We start from the raw sequence: 23,265 nt of genomic DNA on the forward strand, positions 1-23,265 counted from the left end.
ATATTTTATAGAATTCACAACTATTTAATCACATATTTAATAAATTTTTATTAAAGCTTGTTAAAATTTTGATTCTAATTCTCACTAAAGAGAGCTAAATATAAAATCAGAGCCACCTCGACAAATAGAAATGTAATTTGTACATTATTTTCTTATAACATTGTTGCAAATGTTGATAGGTGGCAAAAAAATATATATATATTTGATGGAAAGAAATTATTATTTTTAAACCGTTCAATAACAACTTATCACGTGACATGTTGTGTTATACAGAGATGCCGTCTATATAAAAGGAAGGAGCGAGAGAGGAACACAGACTCGTCTCCATCGCGACTCCCTAAAGATCGAGGGTTTAATGGAGGTTTAATTAGTTATTTTCCTACTCAAATAATCACTCAGTAAGCCTCTTAAATTCATTTCTGAACCTAACCCATTATATATCGTCTTTACCTTTCCTTTTTCTATTTCTTTCCTGAATTTTGTTGTGGCGTGGGAAAATGCAGGAGCTTAGAGGTTTAATCAAAATTCTCGAATCGATGAATTTCGGTGAAAAATGCGTTTTTTCTTGAATTCTTGGAGACTTGCATTCTCGAGAAATTTAGTCTGGGCGAAGTTATATATTTTGTGATTATGTAGTGTTGTTGAATATGATTGATGGTAAGTATGGTGTTGAGTTCTTGAAAGAAAAAGAAATGGAAAATCATCAGGATAAACAGAAGAATATAACATCCGGAAGTGATGATTTTGCGCAGGCCATTGCTAGAATTGCGGTTGCACAGATATGCGAGAGCCTAGGGTATCAGAGTTTTCAGCAGTCTGCTCTCGACACCCTTTCGGATGTAGGGGTGAGGTACATTAGAGAGATTGGAAAAAATGCTATGTGTTATGCAAATTTAACTAATAGGAATGAGTGTAATGTGTTTGATGTGATTCAGGGTTTGGAGGATTTGGGTTCTGTTCAGGGGTTTTCTGGTGCTTCCGACTATAATCACTGTCTTTCTGGCTCTGGAGTAGTGAGGGACATTATTCGATATGTTTATGAGACTGAAGAATTCCCTTTTGCACATTCAATTCCGACTTTTCCAGTTGTGAAAGGGGGAAAATTGTATACAAGTTTTGCACAAATTGGTGAAAACCCTCCTAATGAATATATACCTAGTTGGTTGCCTATGTTTCCAGATCCTGAGACTTGTGTACATATAAATTCAAGAGACAAGAAAGAAGTAGAGTTTGCAGTGGAGAGTAAAGTTGAAGAGCGGCACATGAAAGTGGACAGGTCTTTGTTGAATTTGCAGCCGAAATTGATCTGTGATGGGTTGGAAACAGGATTAGCTGATGGAAATGGGTATGCTGCAAAGGCACAGCGCACAGTGGAAAGTAACCCCTTTCTTGCCCCACCTCTTCAGCTTGAGGAAAAGGACGTTTCTTTACCAATGCTTCCGGCTAAACTATCAGATGAGGCTACAAGCAAATGCCAGAATCATGCAGTTTTTGCAAACCATGTCTCTATTTTAGAGCCATATGCCCCAGCCACTGAAGAAATTGGGACCCATTCGTGTCAATCTACGCAGGACAGAAGAAAGGTTCCATTGAATGGGAGGAATACTGTAAAATTTAAGTTGGGAAGTAGCAGGAAGTGCTCGGGTACAGAAATGAGCCCTTGGAATGAGGGAATTGAGAAAGTTTCTCTTTGGTTTGGTGTCGATTGATGGAAAACATGACAAGAGAAGGAGAGCTGAGCAAATTATTGGGGAAAATATGGAAAATTCGCAGGACATTACTAGTGTAAATTAGGCATAATTGTTTTAGACTGTATACTTGTTTAGGGAACGGGCAGCTGCTACTTGTTCCAGTTAGTGATAGTCAAAGAGCTAGAGTTCTCTGCTTGGTCATTACAGATATCTAAAGATGTATTTTTCCAAATTTCACGAGTTCTCGAGGTATGTTGTTGGCAGTCACCGACATGAACATTTTATTGTACTTCTTTCATAATTAAAACTGCAATTTTATGGAAAGTGTCTGGCCTCCCTTTATTATCATTTTTATCTCTATGTCTGGCCTCCCTTAATTATCACTTTTATCTCTATAATGTGCAAGTGCACCAAAATATGAATCCAGGATTGTTTTTACTATCATTTGGTGCTAGTGGTCCATTTAAATGATTTTTTACGAAATACATCCCTTGTTATTTTTCTATCAATAGTTTCCTAATCCATAGTTAATTGTCAGATAATATTGCATCAAAAATTGCTGTCAGTGAACATAAATGCATAACTATGGTTTGGGAACTGAATGCAGTCTAAAGTTATGCAACAGCTGGTGATTCCTTGCTTGCTTCTTGTTGCTTTGAAGAGCTGCATGTTCAGTTAACTTGTAAATATTTCCCAAATAGCTAGATTCTATATGTTATGTCTTTATAATAATTTTATACACCTCTAACTAATTTGGAAGTATGTTGAAGTTGATTCACAGGTAATAAGACTTTACGGAATGCAGCAGTACGGTTAAGTTCATAACATCTACAACTACTTCTTTCAAATTCAAACCCAAGCCCTTATTCTTGCGTTTTCTTTCAAAGACAACAACGTATTCTCAAACCACCTATTCTTGAAAAAGGGGATCTTAGGTCAAGAAGACCATTAGACTCGCTTACTTTTTCTTTCTTGCGAATTGTCTTCAATTCGAAGCCGTTATCCTACTAACTCTTTGAAAGAAAGTCAACCTCTTTCAGATCCTCATATTAGAGAGAGCAGACTTTTCTCATCCCAAAGGATGGGAAGAGGGCGTCTGAGCTACCCTTGAGGCTAATTAAAAGAAGAGGATTACCTACCTTTATATCTGTTCAATCTTAATATGCGTGGTTTTGGTCGTTGACTAGTTAGATTTGATTTTTTTACTCCATCGTCTAGATGTATATTGCTTTGTCTTGTCCAGTTTCTGTTCCTCCTAGCAGTGAGTCCCAGTGCCATTGAAAGGGCTCCGTTGGAACCCATAATTATGACATGTCTCCTTACTAAATTAGTTCATGTAGTCAAATGCTGTTGTTCTTCTGTGAACTTTTAATCAGGTTGAAAGATCTCAGCTTCATTGTTCAATTGTAAGAGCAGGAAAATGAACATTTTGCTATAAGAATTTATTTGGACATCATTTTTACAAAATTATAGTAAGCACACAGAAGTGACAATTGTCGAATAAGTTCTGGCTTGCTGCTTGTGAACTGATGTATAAAAGGACTATTTGCAGGTGGAGCAGTTATACGTTGAGAACTGTTGAAAAATATTCTTCAGATCTTTTTTTTTTGGATCGTAAAATTGATTCTTAAAAATATTGCATTACCTTGAGTTCTTGAATCTTTCAATGAATAAGATCTATGAACAAAGGGTCTTTGAGGTTTCTGTGGTAGGCATTGAAGTATTGTTCTGTACCTTGTGGTTCACTCATGAACAGTGTTATATAGGTGATTCACGAAGATCTGAATCTGAAATTTAGTGTCAAAGCAGTTTACCCATTTATATACACATTGAAATAATCTTGAATTAAATGCTCTTTTTAAGAATACTTATCATGAAGAATTAGAAGATGAATGAATTATCATTTTTGTTAGGATCTTTTGATTATTTATGAAGTGAGGAGTTTTGTTTAAAGCGTGGAGATGTAAAGATATTTATATTGATAAAATTCTATGGAATTTTATATGAATAATTGACAATCTTTTAGCTCTATGGAAGTTAGCTATAGGAGGGTTTGCACAGCTCAATTTGAATCTTTAAATAATGTTTTATGTTTTTAAGGGTACTGCAAATTGTAGTTAATAATTTTGGATGGGGTAGACCTAGGTTGGGATGCTTGGATAATCCCAAGCTCTGTCCACGAGTAAATATAACCTAATAATGTTGTCTAAAACTTGTGATTCACCTAGGTTATTCTTCCTGGGAATGCTGTTAATTGGTTACCTCTCTTGACCTTCTATAATTTGCTATAGTTGTACATTAAAAGGAGTATATATGTGTGTCTATATATATATATATATATTAATCAATGATAATACACTGGAAGTATATTATCATTTTGTACAAGAAATGAACAATATGAAATTAGGCAACCATACTATAGGACTAGAAACTGTAGCATTGAACCAAGTATACAAAGTTAGATAAAACAGTTCTCTAAATTGTCTTCTTGTTCGTGTTTGATTTTCAAAACAACAACTGTCCATTTCTCTTCACATGCATCATACATTGCAGCTTGGAATAAGATTCCAAACAATCTTGCTATTCTTGTCACATAACTTTCTCCTCCATGCTCGTAAAACATCCTCCATAGGTTTAGGTAATACCTAATCCATATGTTGAGAAATCAGGATATTATTCCACAACACACGAGCATCATCACAATGAAGGAACAAGTGGTCAATTGTCTCCCCATCTCTCTTATACATATAGCACTATTTAGTAACATAAAGACCTCGTCTTCGAAGATTATCGCCCGTTAACGCCTACTCCCTCACAACCGTCCATAGTAAAAATGTCACTCACGGAGGCAATTTACATTGCCATACCATCTTCTAGGGAAAGGAGCTCTCCACATGTCCTAATAAGGATCAGAAATAGGTGCGAATAGAAAAATTACCATTTCGTGCCAATCTCCATCTACTATAATTACCATTTCGTGCCAATCTCCATCTACTATAATCACTCTCTCCTATCTGGATGTGCACCCGTACAAAGAGTTTAAAAGCAGCACATAATTATTTAGTTCCCAGTCCTATAAGTCTCTTCTGAAACCAATTTTCCATCTGAAAATCTGATAAGCCTCCAATTCAGTATACATATTCTAGAATGAACAAGAGGAGAGGCAGTAACTAATTCTGTTAGGTAGGGGTGTGAGGTGGCCAAAAATCTGTTACAAGGGCCTATAAATAGAATAAGATGGAGAGATGAAGATAGGAAGAAATTCAGTGAGTGGGTCAGCTAGGGAGGGTCTCAGTCCTCTCAATCGGTCATTTGTTCTTTTCCTTTACATTTCCTTGTAATTCCAATTCCAAAAATCAATTCAGCATTTCCTTTCATTTCCTGTGTTACTTCTCTTGTTTTCCCTGGCACTTGGTAATTTCTTTTACAGATTGGAATCTATCAAATTGGTATCAGAGCACCCTTCACCATAAGCATGACACTTGCAGATCAAGTTGGGGAACTAGAACAGAAAGTAGAAGTCCATCATCAAGAGCTGCAGGCAGGTCTTGAGTCCATGAGATCTGAGTTCAAAGTAATGCATGCAGGGATGCTGGAGAAATTTGAATTATTAATGAAAACATGGGATAATCAGGAAAGGGGACGGAAGGAGAAAGGGATGGCCTCCGAAAAATCACCAACAGAAACTGCAGGTTCGGGAATATCTCAACTCCGGCAAGACCTTACTCAAGGTACTGGCGGAGGAACAGGAGGTGACTGGAGGGGGGAACGGCGAGTGCGACGATTGGAGATGCCCGTGTTTGACGGGGATGATCCGGATGGATGGGTTTTTTGGGTGGAAAGATACTTCACCCTCAACCGGTTGACTGAAGAAGAGAAAGTCAAGGCAGCTGTGGTATGCTTCGACGGCGAAGCCCTAGCCTGGTTCAAATGGGAGGAGAAGCGTCGAGCTATGAATAGCTGGGAGGAGGTGAAGATCCGGCTATTGCGTCGATTCCGCCCTTCGCAAGAGGGGTCCCTGTGTGCTCAGTTTTTATCCCTAAGGCAACGCTCCACCGTTCGTGACTACCGCCGGCAATTTGAGACGTTAGCTTCCCCGTTAGTGGAAATATCGGAGGAAGTGTTGACATGCAGCTTCCTTAATGGGTTAAACCCAGATATCCGGGCTGAGGTTCTGTTGTTAAGACCCTTGGGCCTGGAGCAGATAATGGAAGTGGCCCAAATGGTGGAGGATCGAAACATGGTAACTAAACAAACCCACTGGAATGCTGGACCTATTAAACCAAAGAGTATCCCCTTCCATAACCCAAATCCACCACAATCATCTTTCAAGAGCCCGACCCACACCCATCACTCCCAAACACGCCCTACGGTTCCTCTGAACCTCCCCCTAAATCGCCCAAATTCTTTCCCCAAATCATCCATACCCTACAAACGGCTAACCGACTCTGAAATACAGGCCAAGAGGGAGAAAGGCCTCTGTTACCGTTGTGATGACCGATTTACCATTGGCCATAGGTGCAAGAATAAGGAGCTACAAGTGTTGGTGATTCGGGAAATGGAACTCAACGACGAGGAACCCGACACCGCCATGGCCAGCGAAGGTGAGCCCAACACCGGCGAGTCGGTTTATGCTGTAGAAGTGACCCCCGGTTCGGGACAGCCTGTAGAGTTGTCGATCAACTCAGTCGTGGGGCTGACCACCCCAGGTACTATGAAGCTAAAAGGGATGCTCGGCCAAAAGCAAGTGATAGTTTTGGTTGACAATGGTGCTTCCCACAATTTTATTTCAGCAGACCTAGTCCAACAAATGGGATTTCCATTGACAGGCACCGGAAGCTATGGGGTGGTCATGGGGACGGGCTTAACAGTAAAAGGGGATGGTATATGCCGACGAGTACCTCTGAAATTGCCGGGGCTGTTGATAGAAGAGGACTTCTTACCTCTTAAGCTGGGCAGCTCGGATATCATTCTGGGAATGCAATGGTTGAGGACACTAGGCAAAATGCAAGTGGACTGGGATACTCTAACCATGTCCTTTGACGTCGGGGGGATCAAGGTAACCCTGCAGGGAGATCCCAGCCTGAGTAAGATGCCCGTTTCATTGAAATCGATGTGGAAAGCTTTTAAGGAACAGGGGGAAGGGCTTCTACTGGAATTGGGAAGCATCACCGTCAGTCACCGGTCCGCCCCGCCCAGCCCCCCGAGGTTTTTTGCAGAGATTCTGGAGGAGTTCACAGCAGTATTCGAGGAATTTACTCAACTGCCTCCTAAGAGACTCCAGGATCATGCAATTAATTTGAAACCAGGGGCGGGACCAGTAAGTGTAAGACCGTATCGCTATCCCCACTTCCAGAAAAACGAAATAGAGCAGCTAGTTAAGGAGATGTTAGCAGCTGGAATCATCCAACATAGCACTAGTCCTTTTTCAAGTCCTGTGCTGTTAGTACGGAAGAAAGATGGGAGTTGGAGATTTTGTGTGGATTATAGAGCATTTAACAAAGCCACCGTCCCAGACAAGTTCCCAATCCCAGTCATCGATGAATTGCTTGACGAATTGAATGGAGCTACGGTGTTCTCAAAAATCGATCTCAAATCTGGTTATCATCAGATACGGGTGAAGGCCGAGGATGTCCCAAAAACAGCCTTCCGAACTCATGAAGGCCATTATGAGTTTCTAGTCATGCCCTTCGGCTTGACCAACGCACCAGCCACCTTTCAATCATTGATGAACTCAATTTTCAGAGAACAGCTCCGAAAGTATGTGCTAGTATTTTTTTACGACATTCTTGTTTACAGCCGTACAAAGGAGGAACACCGAGATCATTTACGAAAGGTCCTGCAGACTCTAGTAGAGCACCAGCTCTTTGCTAACAAAAAGAAATGCCTATTTGGGTAAGAGGAGATAGAGTATCTTGGCCACATTATATCAGCAAAGGGGGTGGCAGCAGATGAATCCAAGTTGTCAGCAATGAGGAATTGGCCACGTCCCCAGACACTTAAAGAATTAAGGGAATTCTTGGGGTTGACCGGATATTATCGACGGTTTGTGGAGTCCTATGGGAAGATAGCCTGGCCGCTAGCTCAACTACTAAAGAAGGACTGTTTCAGGTGGAATGACGCTGCAGAATCGGCCTTCGCAAAACTGAAGGAGGCAATGACAACTGTACCAGTCTTGGCTCTTCCAGATTTCTCGCAGCCCTTTGTACTTGAGACTGATGCTTCTGGACATGGGATAGGGGGCTGTCTTGATGCAAAATCAGAGACCAATTGCCTATTTCAGTCAGGTGCTACCCCAAAGAAGTCAGAATAAATCGATATATGAGAGGGAGCTCATGGCTATCGTACTGGCAGTGCAAAAGTGGAGGCATTATTTGCTGGGAAGGCGTTTTGTGGTTAGAACAGACCAAAAAAGTCTTAAATTCCTACTCGAACAGCTCTTAGTAAATGTGGAATATCAGAAGTGGTTATCTAAATTGTTGGGTTTCGATTTGGATATTGAATACAAGCCAGGATTGGAAAACAGAGCCGCAGATGCCTTATCCAGGAGGGGAACATCAGCCACACTGATGGCCCTTAGTATACCGAACACAATACAATTAGAGGAGGTGATAAAAGTGAAGGAAGAAGATCCTGAACTAAGCCGAATCATATCAGCCCTAAGGGTGGACCCTTCTTCCTGTCCTGGATTTGCTATAGTAAGAGGGGCTTTGCTGTATAAGGACAGGATCACCCTACCTAAAGGTTCTCCCATTATTTCGTTAGCATTACAAGAAGGCCATGATAGTAAAATGGGCGGCCATGGGGGATTCATTAAGACTTACAAGAGGATAGTCGGGACTTTTTATTGGAAAGGTATGAAGAAGGATATTAGAAACTATGTGGCTGCTTGCGAAGTTTGTCAACAGCACAAGTACTCCACGTTAGCACCTGCAGGACTGCTACAACCTCTACCTATACCACAGAAGGTATGGGAGGACATCTCCATGGATTTCATAGAAGGGTTACCAAAGTCTGAGGGGATCGATTCAATACTGGTAGTGGTCGACCGCCTAAGCAAATATGGCCACTTCATTGGCTTAAAACATCCTTTCACAGCTCCGACCGTGGCTGCCATGTTCATCAAAGAGGTGGTTCGCTTGCATGGGACACCAAACTCAATCATAACTGACAGGGATAAGGTATTTATGAGCAAATTTTGGAGTGAGTTATTCCGTTTACAGGGGACTAAATTGAAGTTTAGTTCAGCCTATCATCCCCAAACTGATGACCAAACAGAGGTGGTGAATAGAGGGATAGAGACATACCTACGGTGTTTTACTTCAGCTCGGCCGAAAAAGTGGTTCCGTTTCCTGCCATGGGCGGAGCTATCTTACAACACATCATTTCATGTGTCTGCACAACTCACCCCATTCCACATAGTTTATGGACGAGAGCCTCCGCCTCTAATACGGTTTGAAAAGGGGTCGACACCTGTATCATCATTGGATCAGCAATTGGCAGAAAGGGATAGACTTTTGGATGAGCTAAAGCTGCATTTGAGCCAGGCACAGCAACAGATGAAAAGTTCAGCTGATAGACATAGGAGGGAGGTGGAGTTCTCAGCTGGTGATAAGGTCTACTTGAAAATGCGACCCTATCGCCGCAAATCATTGGCACAACGCAGCAACGAGAAACTTGCACCACGGTACTATGGGCCGTTTGAGATTTTAGCTAAAGTGGGGAAAGTTGCTTACAGGTTGGAGCTGCCACCTGGTACCCGTATTCATCCTGTATTTCATGTTTCGCAATTGCAAAGGGCGGTAGGAGAACATCATCTGCCTTCTATGTTGCCTGATAATTTGGGAGTGGACTGGGAGTTAATGGTTGAACCAGAAACTGTGTTGGGAGTCAGGACTGCTTCGTTGGGGACAGCAGACTGCTTGGAAGTGTTAATTCAGTGGAAGGGCCTATCTCCATTGGAAGCTACTTGGGAGCCATTCAGCCTCATTGATCAACAATTTCCGGCCTTTCACCTTGTGGACAAGGTGACTGAATTGGGCGGGGTAGTTGATAAGCCTCCAATTCAGTATACATATTCTAGAAGGAACAAGAGGAGAGGCAGTAACTAATTCTGTTAGGTAGGGGTGTGAGGTGGCCAAAAATCTGTTACAAGGGCCTATAAATAGAATAAGATGGAGAGATGAAGATAGGAAGAAATTCAGTGAGTAGGTCAATTAGGGAGAGTCTCAGTCCTCTCAATCGGTCATTTGTTCTTTTCCTTTACATTTCCTTGTAATTCCAATTCCAGAAATCAATTCAACATTTCCTTTCATTTCCTGTGTTACTTCTCATGTTTTCCTTGGCACTTGGTAATTTCTTTTACAGATTGGAATCTATCAAAATCCCGTTGTATATCTAGGACATTTTTTACCATAGCAGAAGGCATCAAAGCAATGCGTTACAAAGAAGGAAAAGCCATCCTTAACAGTTGATCTCCACACCAACAATCATCTCAAAAGCTGATATTATTACCATTCTCCATGACAAAAGTCAATCTATCTCGAAAATCTTTCCGCCCTTTTCGTATATATCACCACAAACTCATCCCATAGGAATCACGGCCTACAACTTTGCACCAATCCCCCTCCATTACACCGTACTTTACTCCAATAATTTCTCTAAAAACTCTCCCTCTCCACTTCAAATAGCCATAGCCATTTACCAACAAGGCCTTATTAAATAGCACGTCTTCTCAAGCCAAAACCCCAAAACCTTACTGGAGAACAAACTACATCCCAATTTACCAAATGAAATTACCGTTCCTCCCCCATCTCTCACTCCCTTTGAATCCTCTCTAACCTATTTGCCACTATCACAGGAATAGGAAATAATGACAAAAAATAAGTAAAAAGCTCGAGAGAGTGACTTAATTAGCATAAGACGGCCTCCCTTTGAGAGGTACATACGTTTCCAGCCTACTAACCTCCTTTCCACCCTTTCCGCAATACCATTCCAAATGTCAATACTTTTAAATCGTGCACCTAACGGGAGCCCAAGATATGATATAGGCAGCTGTGCAACCTTACATCCCAATATATCAGCCAATTCCTCTACATTATCAATCTAACCCCACCGTAATAGCATCAGATTTCGCTAGATTGATCTTCAATACAAACACAGCTTCAAAACACAGAAGCAATCGATGCAAGTTCCTAAATTACTTAGCATCTGCATCACAGAAAATTAGCGTATCATCTGCAAACAACAAATGTGAAACCTATAACTAACCAATCATAAAGCCCTTTAACATACTCTCCCCCACAGCCTTCTCGAGCACCCTACTAAAAGCCTCCATTACAATAACAAACAACAATGGAGAGTGGATCCCCTTGCCTCAAGCCTCTGCTACTTCGGAAAGAACCCTTAGGACTACCATTCACCAAAACTAAGAAAGAGACAATAGAGATATAGAACTAAATCCACTGGCACCACTTGTCTCCAAAACCACATCCCCTAAGCATATACAAGAGGAATCCCCAGTTCACATGATCATAAGCCTTCTGAATATCAAGCTTACATAATCCCCTGACGTAATCTTGAGTTAATACATTCATTAGCTATAATTACAGAATCTAAGATCTGGTGCCCTTTCACAAAGGCATTCTGAAATTTAGATACCACTTTCCCCAGCACCTTCTTTAATTTGTTTGCCAAAACCTTCACTATAATCTTGTACACCCCACTTACCATGCTGATAGGACGAAAATCCTTAATATCCTTCGCTTCCAATTTCTTAGGAATTAACACAATAAATGTAGCATTTAAACTTCTCAAGAACCTGCCATACTGAAAAAAAATAAGTAAATACTTCCAAAATGTCTTGTCGCACTACCTCCCAATAAGCTTTATAGAATGAGAACGAGAATCCGTCAGGTCCAAGGGCCTTATTATCATTCATACTGAATACCACCTTTCTAATCTCATCCTCCTCAAAAGGCTTCTCTAACTAACCGGTATCCTCCTCAGTAATAGTAGAAAACTCCAACCCCTTTACTTTTGGCCTCTAATACAACTGCTTCCAATATGGATTCTGATAAAATCTAACCAATTGTGTTCCAATATCCGGTAGGTCCTCATATATAACCCCATCTACCTCTAATATATTGATAGAATTGTTGTGTCTGTTGGAATTAGCAACCCTATGGAAAAATTGGGTGCATCTGCCCCCCCCCCCCAAAGCACGTGACCCTAGATAACACCAAGCAATCTTCTCTATCTCCACCAACCTCTCCAACTCTCTCCTTAGTACTCCACGTCTCCCTCTCCCCATCTAATCCTTGGCTCTCCTCCCCCCTATCCAACTCTTGTGTATTTGCAAGGCACTGATTTTTACGACAATTAACTTCTCCCACCACCTTTTCATTTCACTTCTTCAAATCTCCTTTCAAAGCCTTCAATTTTTTTATTGAGCACAAAATTGGGAGATCTCATAAAGTCATACGAGTCCCACTGAGTTTGTACTCGCTCTAAAACTTTTTACTTTTACCCACATCTTTTCAAACCTAAAAAGTCCCCTTCCGCTACACGTTACATTCCCAGATAATGAAATAGGAAAATGATTTGAGTACACCCTTCCCAGTCTCCTTTGCATGACCTTTGTATACCTAGCCTTCCACTCCCACTCATAAATAATCGGTCTATATGAGATAGAACGGGTTGATCTCGATTTGATGACCAAGTAAAATCTCCCCCAATCATAGGCAAGTCCACCAACATATTATTCTCCCTAATAAAATCAGAAATGCCCTCCATAGCCCCCGTTAGTCTCCCCCACTGGATCTTTCAGTAGGAAATCGAACCACATTAAAGTCACCACCAATACGAGTTGGGAGGTTCCACCACGCAACCATACCGGCCAGCTTACCCCATAGGCCCCCTCTGTTATCATTAACGTTGGGCCCATAAACTCCTATAAACATCCAACAATATCCTTCTCCAATATTTCTAAATGCAAGTGATAGAGAGTATCCCTTCACTAGCCTCTTCTATATCAAAAACTGTTGTGTCCGACATGACTATACCTCATGCAACCCCTGATGACCTCACAAATTGATACCTCACATGCTGTCCCTCCCATCAGCTACTCAAAATACAATATTTTAACGTCGTGATATAATTTGGTGGTTCCAGGGTGGGCAGTAGAAGGAGTTGCATGTGCTTCGTATGGAATATCATCCTGTAATCCGTTTATATTAGGTACATATATTCGATGTCTATATAGAAAAATTCCCTCATCTGAAATACGATGATCTGTTGGTTTTCTGCTTGCTAAGTTTTGTCGAATTTTAGTAGCAAAAGAATTGCTCTTTTGACCTTCTTTGATTTTCTCCACGATGGTTAATTGTTCAGTAAGAGTTGTTAATCGTTTCCCTTTCAATCCTTTTTAATTTCAATCGGGAATTTTCTCGATCTTCACTTGATTGATCAAAGGTCTCTTGGTGGTCAAGTTTTCTGTTTAGTGCGTCAGTAGCTACATTTACTTTTCCTGGATGGTAACTAATGGTACAATCATAATCTTTGATTAATTTCAACCATCTTCTTTGTCTCATATTCAACTCTTTTTAGGTAAAGAAGTACTTTAAGCTACCTAAACAAATGAGAAAAATACATGATATATCTCATGTGTCAACTCTTCGAATATATATTCCAGATTCCTCTCATAAGTTAACCAAGGCACCAACTAATATTTATCCTGATTTGACCTGGAAAGAAACTAGTCAAAATATTGATGAAGGATATGAAGAAGCTTCGCAAGAAGGAAATATCCATAGTTCATGTTTTGTGGCAAAGTAATGCCATCGAAGCTGAAACTTGGGAAAGAGAGGATGAAATGAAAGCTCAATATCCCGAACTTTTTGACTAAGGTTATTTCGAGGACGAAATATTTTTTTAGCGGGGGAATTGTCACATACCAAAACCTTAGCAAATTTATAATAAATATTCATACTTTCTATTGTGATGTACATTTCATGTAACATAGAAAAAAGTTATGTCAATAATATTATAACTTTATGAAAAGAATTGAATTAAGATTTTGGTTAAAAACTGTGTGGAAAAAAATTAAAGGAATGAGGTGGCTACCTTACATTAATTACCTTGCCACTCTAAATACTAGAATGACAAATGATATAAAAGGTTAAGATTGAGGTGGCTACCTTATATAAATTACCTTGTCACTCTAAATACTAAAATGAGAAATAGTATAATAGATTGAGAATGAGGTGATTACCCTACATAAATTATCGTGTCACTCTAAATACTAAAATGATAAATGGTATAATAGTTTGAGAATGAGGTGGTTATCCTATATAAATTATCTTGTCACTCTAAATATTAAAATGACAAATGGCATAATAAGGTAAAAGGTGGCAAAATAATGATTAAGAAAAATAAATTAATTATTAATTTGATTCTTAATTACTACTATAAACATGAGAGAATGAGAATGAAAAAAATACAATAATTTGAAAACCAAAGTCAAGTAACTTCATAAAGACGGCACTTTTGTTGTCTTATAACTTGAAGATGATCACCATTGAATACATCGACTTTACCTCAAGCGAATGAATGATTTCGGAAGATGGTTGGTATTGCATGCATGTCAAAAAAATTAACATGTGGACCATCTATTCAGAATTTTCGGGCTTCCCCCACTTTGTGGGATCTCATGACTATATTGACTACTTCAAGGCCACTACTATGATTTACTTATTTTCAGATAATTTTCCAGGAGAATAAATGTGTGCAGGTGGTCTTTGATATGTAGTATAAATAATAGTGTCATCACACCTCAAGAAGTCCCACTCTAGCCATAGACACCAACCAACCCAACTAAGCCATCAGATTCCGACCTTAGCAAGGTACGCTAAAGTGAGTTCTATCCTTCTTTACTCACTATATGAGGCGAAATAGAATCAACTTGAATTCGGGACCGCTATTCGAAATCTTAGTGAAACACTGTATTTCTTATCTCATGTCTGCTTAACCTATCTTCTGCCGAGTTCATCCCCTCAGCTCGCGTAAATCGGTTGGTTATGGTTGTAAGGTATGGTGTGTAGTGAAACTTTTGTATAGCTACTAGTCTCTAACATGCATTTTGCAATGTAACAAAGTATATATATTGGTGTGATTTGCTTATTTCATGCTCTACAAATTGCCAAAAGTTCTCTTTTCATAATCAATTCAAAATTTTGCAATCTCTATACATAAATTTAAAGTCATAAACTTATGACTTTAAATTTATGTATAGAGATTGTAAAATTTTGTGTCATTTTATATTAAACGTATGTATAGAGATTGTAAAATTTTGAATACTTTATGAAGAGAGAGAATTTTTGGCAATTTGTAGGGCATGGAATAGACAAACTACACCAACTATGAGATAGTTAAAAATTTTCTTATATATATATATATACACACACACACATACATATATATACACACACTTTGTTATATTGCAAAAGACATATTAGAGATTAGTAGTTATACAAAAGTTGCACTGCACAATCATACCTTACAATCATAACCAACCGATTTGTACTATTATTTATACTACATATCAAAGACCACATGCACACATTTATTCTCCAAGAAAATTATCTAAAAATAAGTATATTATAGTAATGGCCTCGAAGTAGTCAATATATTAATGGGATCCCACAAAGTTGTGGAAGCCCAGAAATTCTAAATACGTCATCCACGTGTGGACTTCTTTGACATACATACAATACCGACTATCTTTCGAAGTCATCCATTCGCCTGAGGTAAAGTTAATATATTCAATCGTGATCATCTTGAAGTTGCAAGATAATAAAAATGCTTTCTTTATGAAGTTACTTGACTTTGATTTTCAAATTGTTGTATATTTTTTGTTTCTCTCATTCTCCTCTATTTATAGTAGTAATTGAGAATTAAATTAATAATTAATTTATATTCCCTTAATCATTATTTTGGCACCTTTTACCCTATTATGCCATTAATCATTTTAGTATTTAAAGTGCTAAGATAATTTATGTAGGGTAGTCACCTCATTTTCAAACTATTATACTATTTGTCATTTTAGTATTTAGAGTGGTATGGTAATTTATGTAGGGTAGTCACCTCATTCTCATCCTATTATATCATTTGTCATTTTAGTATTTAGAATAACAAGGTAATTTATGTAGGTTAACCACCTCATTCCCTTAATTTTTTTCCACATGGTTTTTAATCAAAATCTTAATTCACTTCTTTTTATAAGGTTATAATATTATTAACATAACTTTTTACTATGTTACATGAAATGTACATCGCAATAGGAGGTATGAATATGAATTATAAATTTGCTAAGGTTTTGGGAAGTGACAATTAAACTTATTAGCAGAATTGTGTGCATCTCTGAAAATGATTCTTTGTTCTTGCACTGTTTTGGGTTTGTTTTATGCAGTGTGGAAGCAAAATTGAAAAGATATTCTATTTAGAAACAGAATTGATATTGCTCGACTCTGATAAAAATTGTGTTGCACATATCAGCATGATTCTTTGGTCTTGCGTCATTTCAGATTTGTTGAAATCTTGTTTCACAAAGGAAGTTATCACGATTCTTGGACAACTGGTTTGATGTTAATTTTTGTTCAATTTGAAATATATCTGAGTTATGATTTGCACTTTGCTTGGTTGAAGGGCATATGTTTTGCTTCTAATTTCTAACCATTGCTAACTCAGCAAATGAAATCTGCTGGACCAAGGAGTATCTCTGTCATCTTTGATGTACCCAGTGATCAGATTTCAACTAGGAGTTGCACCATATGAGTCAGGAAACTGGACAATTGAGATTACTTCGAAATTACCATGACATATTTTGCAAGTATTCTGCAACCAAAAGGTAGTGTCAGTTAACATTCAGTGCTTTTTTTTTCCCTCTCTCTCTTTATAAAGATCTTGTAGTCTAGAAATTAACCATGTAGCTTTTCTTGATGGACAGTACTCTAAAGAACAAGTGCAGTTCCCAGTGGTCCATCTCACCAGGGCGAAGCCTAAAGTGGTTTTAAAAAAAACGATCCCTTCCCTCTTCTGGATTGAAGGTTTTATGGTGGTTTAATTAGCTATAATTCCGATCAGTCTCTAATAATCACGCAGTCAATATCTCACTCTCTGATTAAGCATTCCTCTTTCACTCAAAGATCAATTAATTCTCTTTCTAAAACTTGTGCAATAAAGACCCTGAAAATCTCCGTTAAGTAATTGTGCCATAATCTCATCTTTACATTTCTTTCTCGAATTGTTCTGCCATGGGAATATGCAAGAACTTGGGTTTTACTCTTACCTTGTTGAATCAATGAATTCCAGTGAAAAATGCATTTTTATTGAATTTTTGGAGAATTACTTGCTTTTTTGGGAAGTTTAGTTTCGAGCAAAGTTATATTTTATGATTATGAAGTGTTGTTGACTATGCAGATGGGAAGTATGGTGCTGAGTTCTTGAAAAAGAAAAAAGCACCACAATAAAAAGAAGAATAGAACATGAGTTCACCAAGAAGGCCATTGCTAGAATTGACGTCTCCAGGTATGCTCTAGCCTAGGGTATTAGGTCTTCCAGCAGTCTGCTCTCGACACCCTTCTGGACGTAGGCGTGAGGTATGTTAGAGAGATTGGGAAAAAACTGCTATGTCTGGTGATTCAATGTTAATGATCGCCTTTCTGGCTCTGGAGTAGTTAGGGACATTATTCGATAGAATCACTACATTGATGAAGCTGAGGAATTCCCATTTTGCATATTGGTTTCTGACTTTTTGAGTCATGAAAAAGATAAAGCTCCATGCAAGTTTTGCACAAATGGGTGAAAGTCCTTATGATATGCCTTGTTAATTGCAAAATGTTTCCAGATTCAAAAACTTGCGTGGATTTAAGTTCTAGGGACGAATGAAGAGAGATTGCGGTGCAGGGTAGAACTGAAGGGAGGCACGGGAAGTGGACCAATCTTTGTTGAATTTGAAACCGGGTTAGCTGATGATGAACCAGGGTATGCTGCAAAGGCACAACGTGCAGTGGAAATAACCAATTTCTTGCTCCCACCTCTTCTGTTTGAGAAAGGAGGTCTATTTACCTGTTCTTCTGGCTAAACTAATTGTTAAGGCTGCAGGAAAATGCTGGAATCGTGCAGTTTTGAAGAACCATGTTTTGGCTTTAGAGCCATTTGCCTGGGCCACGATGCTATTGGGGGCCAGTCATGTAAATGAGGACGATTAAAGAGGACAAGAGAGATGTTCTATTTAACGAGAACGATTATAAATTTTAGTTTAGAAGTAGCAGGAAATGATCAGGTACAGCAGTGAGCTCTTGGAACGTGGGAGTTGAGAAAATTGCTCTTTGGTTTGTATTAATCATGATGGAAAAGATGACAAGATCAAGAGAACTGTGCAAAATCGCAGAAAAAGGAAAGAAAAAAAATTCTCAAGCCCTGTATCGTGTATAAAATTAGGCATATTTGACTGAACTTGGTATACTTTAGGGAACTAAAGGGGTATTTTTCAAACTTTCACGAGTTCTCAAGGAATGTCGTTGTAACTCACTGACATGATCATTTTATTGATATTTTTTTCTTAATTGAGATTAGAATATTCAAGTTTCAAGCATCGGGCCTGCATTACACGTTATTTTTAAATGCTTTATAGGTATTATAGAAATAATATTTGAAAATGGGAGAATATCTAAAATAATTAATACAAATTGTTTTTGTGAAATGAACTTTTGATTCAAATAAATATTAGTTTGTGAAAATAATTTGAATAGTTGAAAAAGTTAATTAGAATAGTTTATATTTTCTATATTTATCATTTTAATCTAAATTGAACATTCAATGAAGGGAAGCGTTCCTTCTATTGATATTTTTTTCTTAATTGAGATTAGAATATTCAAGTTTCAAGCATCGGGCCTGCATTACACGTTATTTTTAAATGCTTTATAGGTGCTATAGAAATAATATTTGAAAATGGGAGAATATCTAAAATAATTAATACAAATTGTTTTTGTGAAATGAACTTTTGATTCAAATAAATATTAGTTTGTGAAAATAATTTGAATAGTTGAAAAAGTTAATTAGAATATTTTATATTTTCTATATTTATCATTTTAATCTAAATTGAACATTCAATGAAGGGAAGCGTTCCTTCTACACATGGATTTGACAAGTATTTTTTACAAATAATCATGACATTTAATTTAAACAAATCTAATGGTCAGTATGTATTTCACTAGGATCATATGATATATATTAACTGTTGGATTTGTTTAAATTAAATGTCACAATTATTTGTCAAATCTATTTGTAGGAGGAACGCTCCTTCAATGAATATCATCCTTTCTTCATATTCATTTAATATGTATTGAATATATCAATTAAAATTGTTTATTATAAATATGCATTATGTCGTCTCATTTACCTTCTTGGTATCTTAACATTCATTGATTTAAACCTTCTCTGAATCTTAATATTCATTGAATAAATTAATTGGAAGAAAACTCTAAAAATATTTGTTTGTTGTTTCAAATTTTTTTTAATGAATTTAATTTTTCATCCAATTAAGTGAATGAATCTGTTAAACTTACATTCATCGCAATGAAGAGAGTGTTTGGTAGAGATTTTGAGAATTGATTTGTTAGAGATAAAATTGGGTCCTACTTGTGATAAAAGAATTCAGAAATGACGACTAGAATAGTGAAATAACGATAAAAAAAATTGATTTTAATTGGCTTAAAATTTTCAGCAAACACCTCCTAAATAATTGATAAAATAATTCATGATAATATGGTTCAAATGATAATGAGATAATATTTAAAACCAGATAAGGTGTAGATGCAGGATCCCCTCAAATTTACATGTAAGTATTTTAGAATTTGCTTAGTTTTATGAATATCAATAGGAAAAGGTAGTTTGACTTGTTTACTAATCAACATTGTTCACAATTGGTAAATTCACAAATATTCAATTTCCCAAAAACTCCTTTATTTTGTAAAAACTTTAAACCTTTCTTTTCAATGTAACCAAGTCTTTTATTTCATAGTTTTGCAAGATTAAAATTGTCACTTAAAATTGTTGAAATTAGACCAATTAGAGGCTTAGCATTTAGAAAATACCGGCCATCTCTCTTTAAGATAGAAGTGATTAAATCATCACCTCTAAAGATTTTTAGATGTCATCAAATTTCATGTCATCTAACATACCTTGAGATACAAGGTTTCTTTCAAGTTCAGAGACAAATCTAGTGCCTTTTAAAAGTAAAATTCTTTCATTTTCTAAAAGCAATTTAATTGTTCCAATTCCTTTTACTTTACCATATTGTTTTGCATGATAACTTGACCTCCTTTTGTATTTTCAAAGTTTAAAAAATAGCACTTGTTAGGACATATATGGAATGAACAACCTGAGTCAAGGATCCATTCTTAATTTAGGTCCTTTTCCATATTTACAAGAACAAATCCATTGTTAATAACATAGTATTACACTCACTCGATTCTCTCTCTCTCTCTCTCTCTCTTTTCAAATCAATTTGCTTTTTAAAATAGTATTTTGCAAAATGACCCATTCTCCCACAATAGTAACATTTCTTTCCTTTTGCCTTATTCTTGGATTTGTATTTATCACCATTTTTCCTTCTAAAATAATTTGCAGTTTTTGAGTGAAAGTTAGATATATCAATACTTTTGCCTTGTATCAAAAGATTTTCTCCATTATCACCATTAATTGATTCAAATTTAAGTTCAAGAACCCTATTCCTAAGAGCGTTAACAATAATGTCAATGGTTAGTTCATCTCCACCATATTCTAAGACATTCTTGGGTTCTCTATGTCCATTACTAATGGAGTTCAACAAAACTATAGCCAACTAATCTTTTGAAAACTTCTCATCACAGTTTGCAAGATCTTGAGCCAATTTAATAAATCTATTTAAATTTTCTTGCAAATCAATAGAAGGGTCCATTTTAATAGAAAAGAACCGTTTTAATAGAAAACATTTATTAGGAATAGTTTTGGGCCCATATTGAGCCTTCAATTTGGTCCAAACTCCAAATTTCTTCAATGATTTTAGTTTCTCCAATGGTTCACATTTTCAGAAAGATACAGGAAGATAGCATTGCATGTTATTTCTTCCAATTTAGTTTTTTAAAGGTAGTCATATCTTCTAACCAAGAACCATCTAAGGCTCTAGCACAGTTCAACTGCGTTAAGATAGCTCTCATCTTTTGACTCCACATATTAAAATGTCCCCTCCCATTATATTGGTTTACTTCAAACTTAGTAGTTGCCATCATATATGTCAAAAGGATAAGCATGTTTGAGTTAAAAATACAATGAGAGTCTCACAGTGAAAAGGCACTTAACAGAAAAGGTTAGGCTAACAATGGTGCACACAGATATATGTACTTAATCAGTGAACATATAACACAAAGTATAAGAAAGAATCATAGACAGAGATTATAATTCCTATATTTCAAAAATTTCTCTTGCAAGATCCTCCAATTGCACCCTTGTACCGAGTTTATCTCAGATTCCCAAGACCTCTCAAGAGTCTTTGGGCAAAGACCATTCTCGAGAGGGTATTTGCATAAGGTAAATCAAGGAAAAATCAGGAAACTCTAAAACTTAGAATTACCAATTATCAAAATATAGAAAATATCTCACCGAATGTGTTCAATAAACTCAAGTTCCTTCATTAAAGTTTACACAATTTTGAGATAGGTTTCAGATCCACAGTTTGCTCCAAGATTTGGTATCACAATTCATTGAAACTAGGATTTGATACCACTAAAAGGTCGAGAAACGAACAAGTTTGACAAAGATTTAAAACCTATCGATAGAATACGTAAAGAAAATGTAGAAACAAAAAACCAACATTAAGGATTTTTCGGCCATAGCCCCATAAATTCGACGACCACTTCTAACGTCTAATTCCCCGTTGAGCATCCATTGTAAATGGATAAAACTCGATTGCACTATAAAGCCAAAGATGGCAACCACAATACAATAAATTTGAAATATTACAAGATCAAGTCACTGAGACTTATCTTTAAAGGCAAAACTCCAATTTGAAGTCCTCTTCACCAAGAACTCACGACAGACTACTAAACCCTTCTCTAAAGTATATTGTCCAAATGAATCACACAGATTCTTCACCAAAATCACTCAGAAGGACACGGTAGGCTTTCGATCTACAGCATTATAGTACTTCACTAGTATTTACACACTGGAATGAACCAAGATGAGAAATCCTAATCACGAAAAAGAATTCTCTCAGAAGACAATCAACAGTCAAGCCCCCTAAAGAATGAAAATTGAATTGAGCATCCAGCCAAACAATCGCATAGATGGATAGAAAGTTAGAAGCATCTAGAATCTGATTTGACGGTCACTAGGTAGCCAGGTGTCACAATCCGATAATAGCATCCACTAAGAGAAGTGCATTTTGAAAACACGTTTCTTTAGTAATTTTGGAATCATACTTTTTAATTATAAGTGGTCCAAGGTTCGAATCATAACAGGATGGAAGATCAATTTTTCTTTCGAATTTGAATTTTCCTTCGACGCAAAGAGTAGCTCATATAAAGGGTAAAGATAGAGAGATAAGCCCTACAATTGACAAAAAAGCTCAATATTTAAGTAATAATCATGACTAATAGAAACATTTTAAATTTTTAACTTAATTTAAAAAATAGATTATTTATCTAAAAGCTTCTATTATCCAATTCCACGGTCCAAAGGCATTCGTATCCATTCCCCACTCTCAACATTCGTTTCTGTGGACAAATATATACAATTCGAAAACTCTGAAATCATATCAATCCTCATTTGATTTGTGCAACGGAATAAATTTTTAGTAGATTTTAATAAAAGTTAGTGAAATATGTGGTTGACGGACTAATAAAAGTTTTGAATTTAATTAAATATGTATTTGAAAATAAATTTGAGAAAAATATGAATTTTAATATTGTGGACCAATAGGGCTCGATGTAAGTGTAAGTATTTGCCGTTCATTAGAAGGTACGATTCATTATTCACATTAGCATCAGGATGCTCTAATAATTCAATAAGATTTCTCTGTCAATCGGAAGCCAACCACAAAAATACAGAAGTGCCAGCTCCATTTTGAATGTCAAAATATTGTCTCCACTACTTCTACTAAAAATTGTAGCAGAAGTCCCTAGTAACTTACAAGACCTTAATCTTTTGATTTTGTAACACATTGATCTTCACTAAACAGTAAACTATTCCATTCGTCCCATTTATATAGATTGATTTTATTTTTTCACACGGATTAAGAAATTTTATTTAGGCCCTGTTTGTTTCCCATTCTTTGGTCAAAAAATGAAAAATATGACCGTTATCCATCACATCAAGTCATCATATTTGAATTCCTCTTTCTTGTATGGGTTTCGTAACAACTATATTTTTCATTTTATTCTTATAAGAATGAAAATCAAACGGGGGCTTAATGTTAAAAAAGCAATTTTTGCAAAGAATTTTCCTAATTTACACTTATTTAATTATCATCAATTTT

At 36.9% G+C, this 23,265-nt stretch overlaps 2 protein-coding genes across 6 annotated transcripts; both read left to right on the forward strand.

Annotated features, from left to right (window-relative positions):
- Nucleotides 1-382: 382 nt before the first annotated feature.
- LOC111397034 (transcription initiation factor TFIID subunit 8-like) lies at nt 383-18,342 on the forward strand. Of its 5 annotated transcripts, none has more exons than XM_023023710.1 (3): nt 383-398; nt 504-1,940; nt 16,437-18,342. In XM_023023710.1, exon 2 carries the CDS (start codon nt 648-650, stop codon nt 1,707-1,709), a length of 1,062 nt encoding a protein of 353 aa, XP_022879478.1. In that variant the 5' UTR covers nt 383-398; nt 504-647; the 3' UTR covers nt 1,710-1,940; nt 16,437-18,342. The 5 variants fall into 5 exon arrangements, with proteins under 5 accessions (XP_022879478.1, XP_022879475.1, XP_022879473.1 ...); XM_023023707.1 differs by lacking the exon at nt 383-398 and having other exon boundaries at nt 405-1,940; nt 16,437-16,596; nt 17,169-18,342; XM_023023705.1 differs by lacking the exon at nt 383-398 and having other exon boundaries at nt 405-1,940.
- Nucleotides 7,663-8,004, forward strand: LOC111397913 (uncharacterized mitochondrial protein AtMg00860-like). The gene has a single exon (XM_023024876.1). The coding sequence runs from the start codon at nt 7,663-7,665 to the stop codon at nt 8,002-8,004; it is 342 nt and encodes a 113-aa protein (XP_022880644.1).
- Nucleotides 18,343-23,265: the final 4,923 nt, after the last annotated feature.

Source organism: Olea europaea, chromosome 7 (genome assembly GCF_002742605.1).
Source record: "Olea europaea var. sylvestris chromosome 7, O_europaea_v1, whole genome shotgun sequence".
In the NCBI taxonomy this organism is placed as follows: Eukaryota; Viridiplantae; Streptophyta; class Magnoliopsida; order Lamiales; family Oleaceae; genus Olea; species Olea europaea.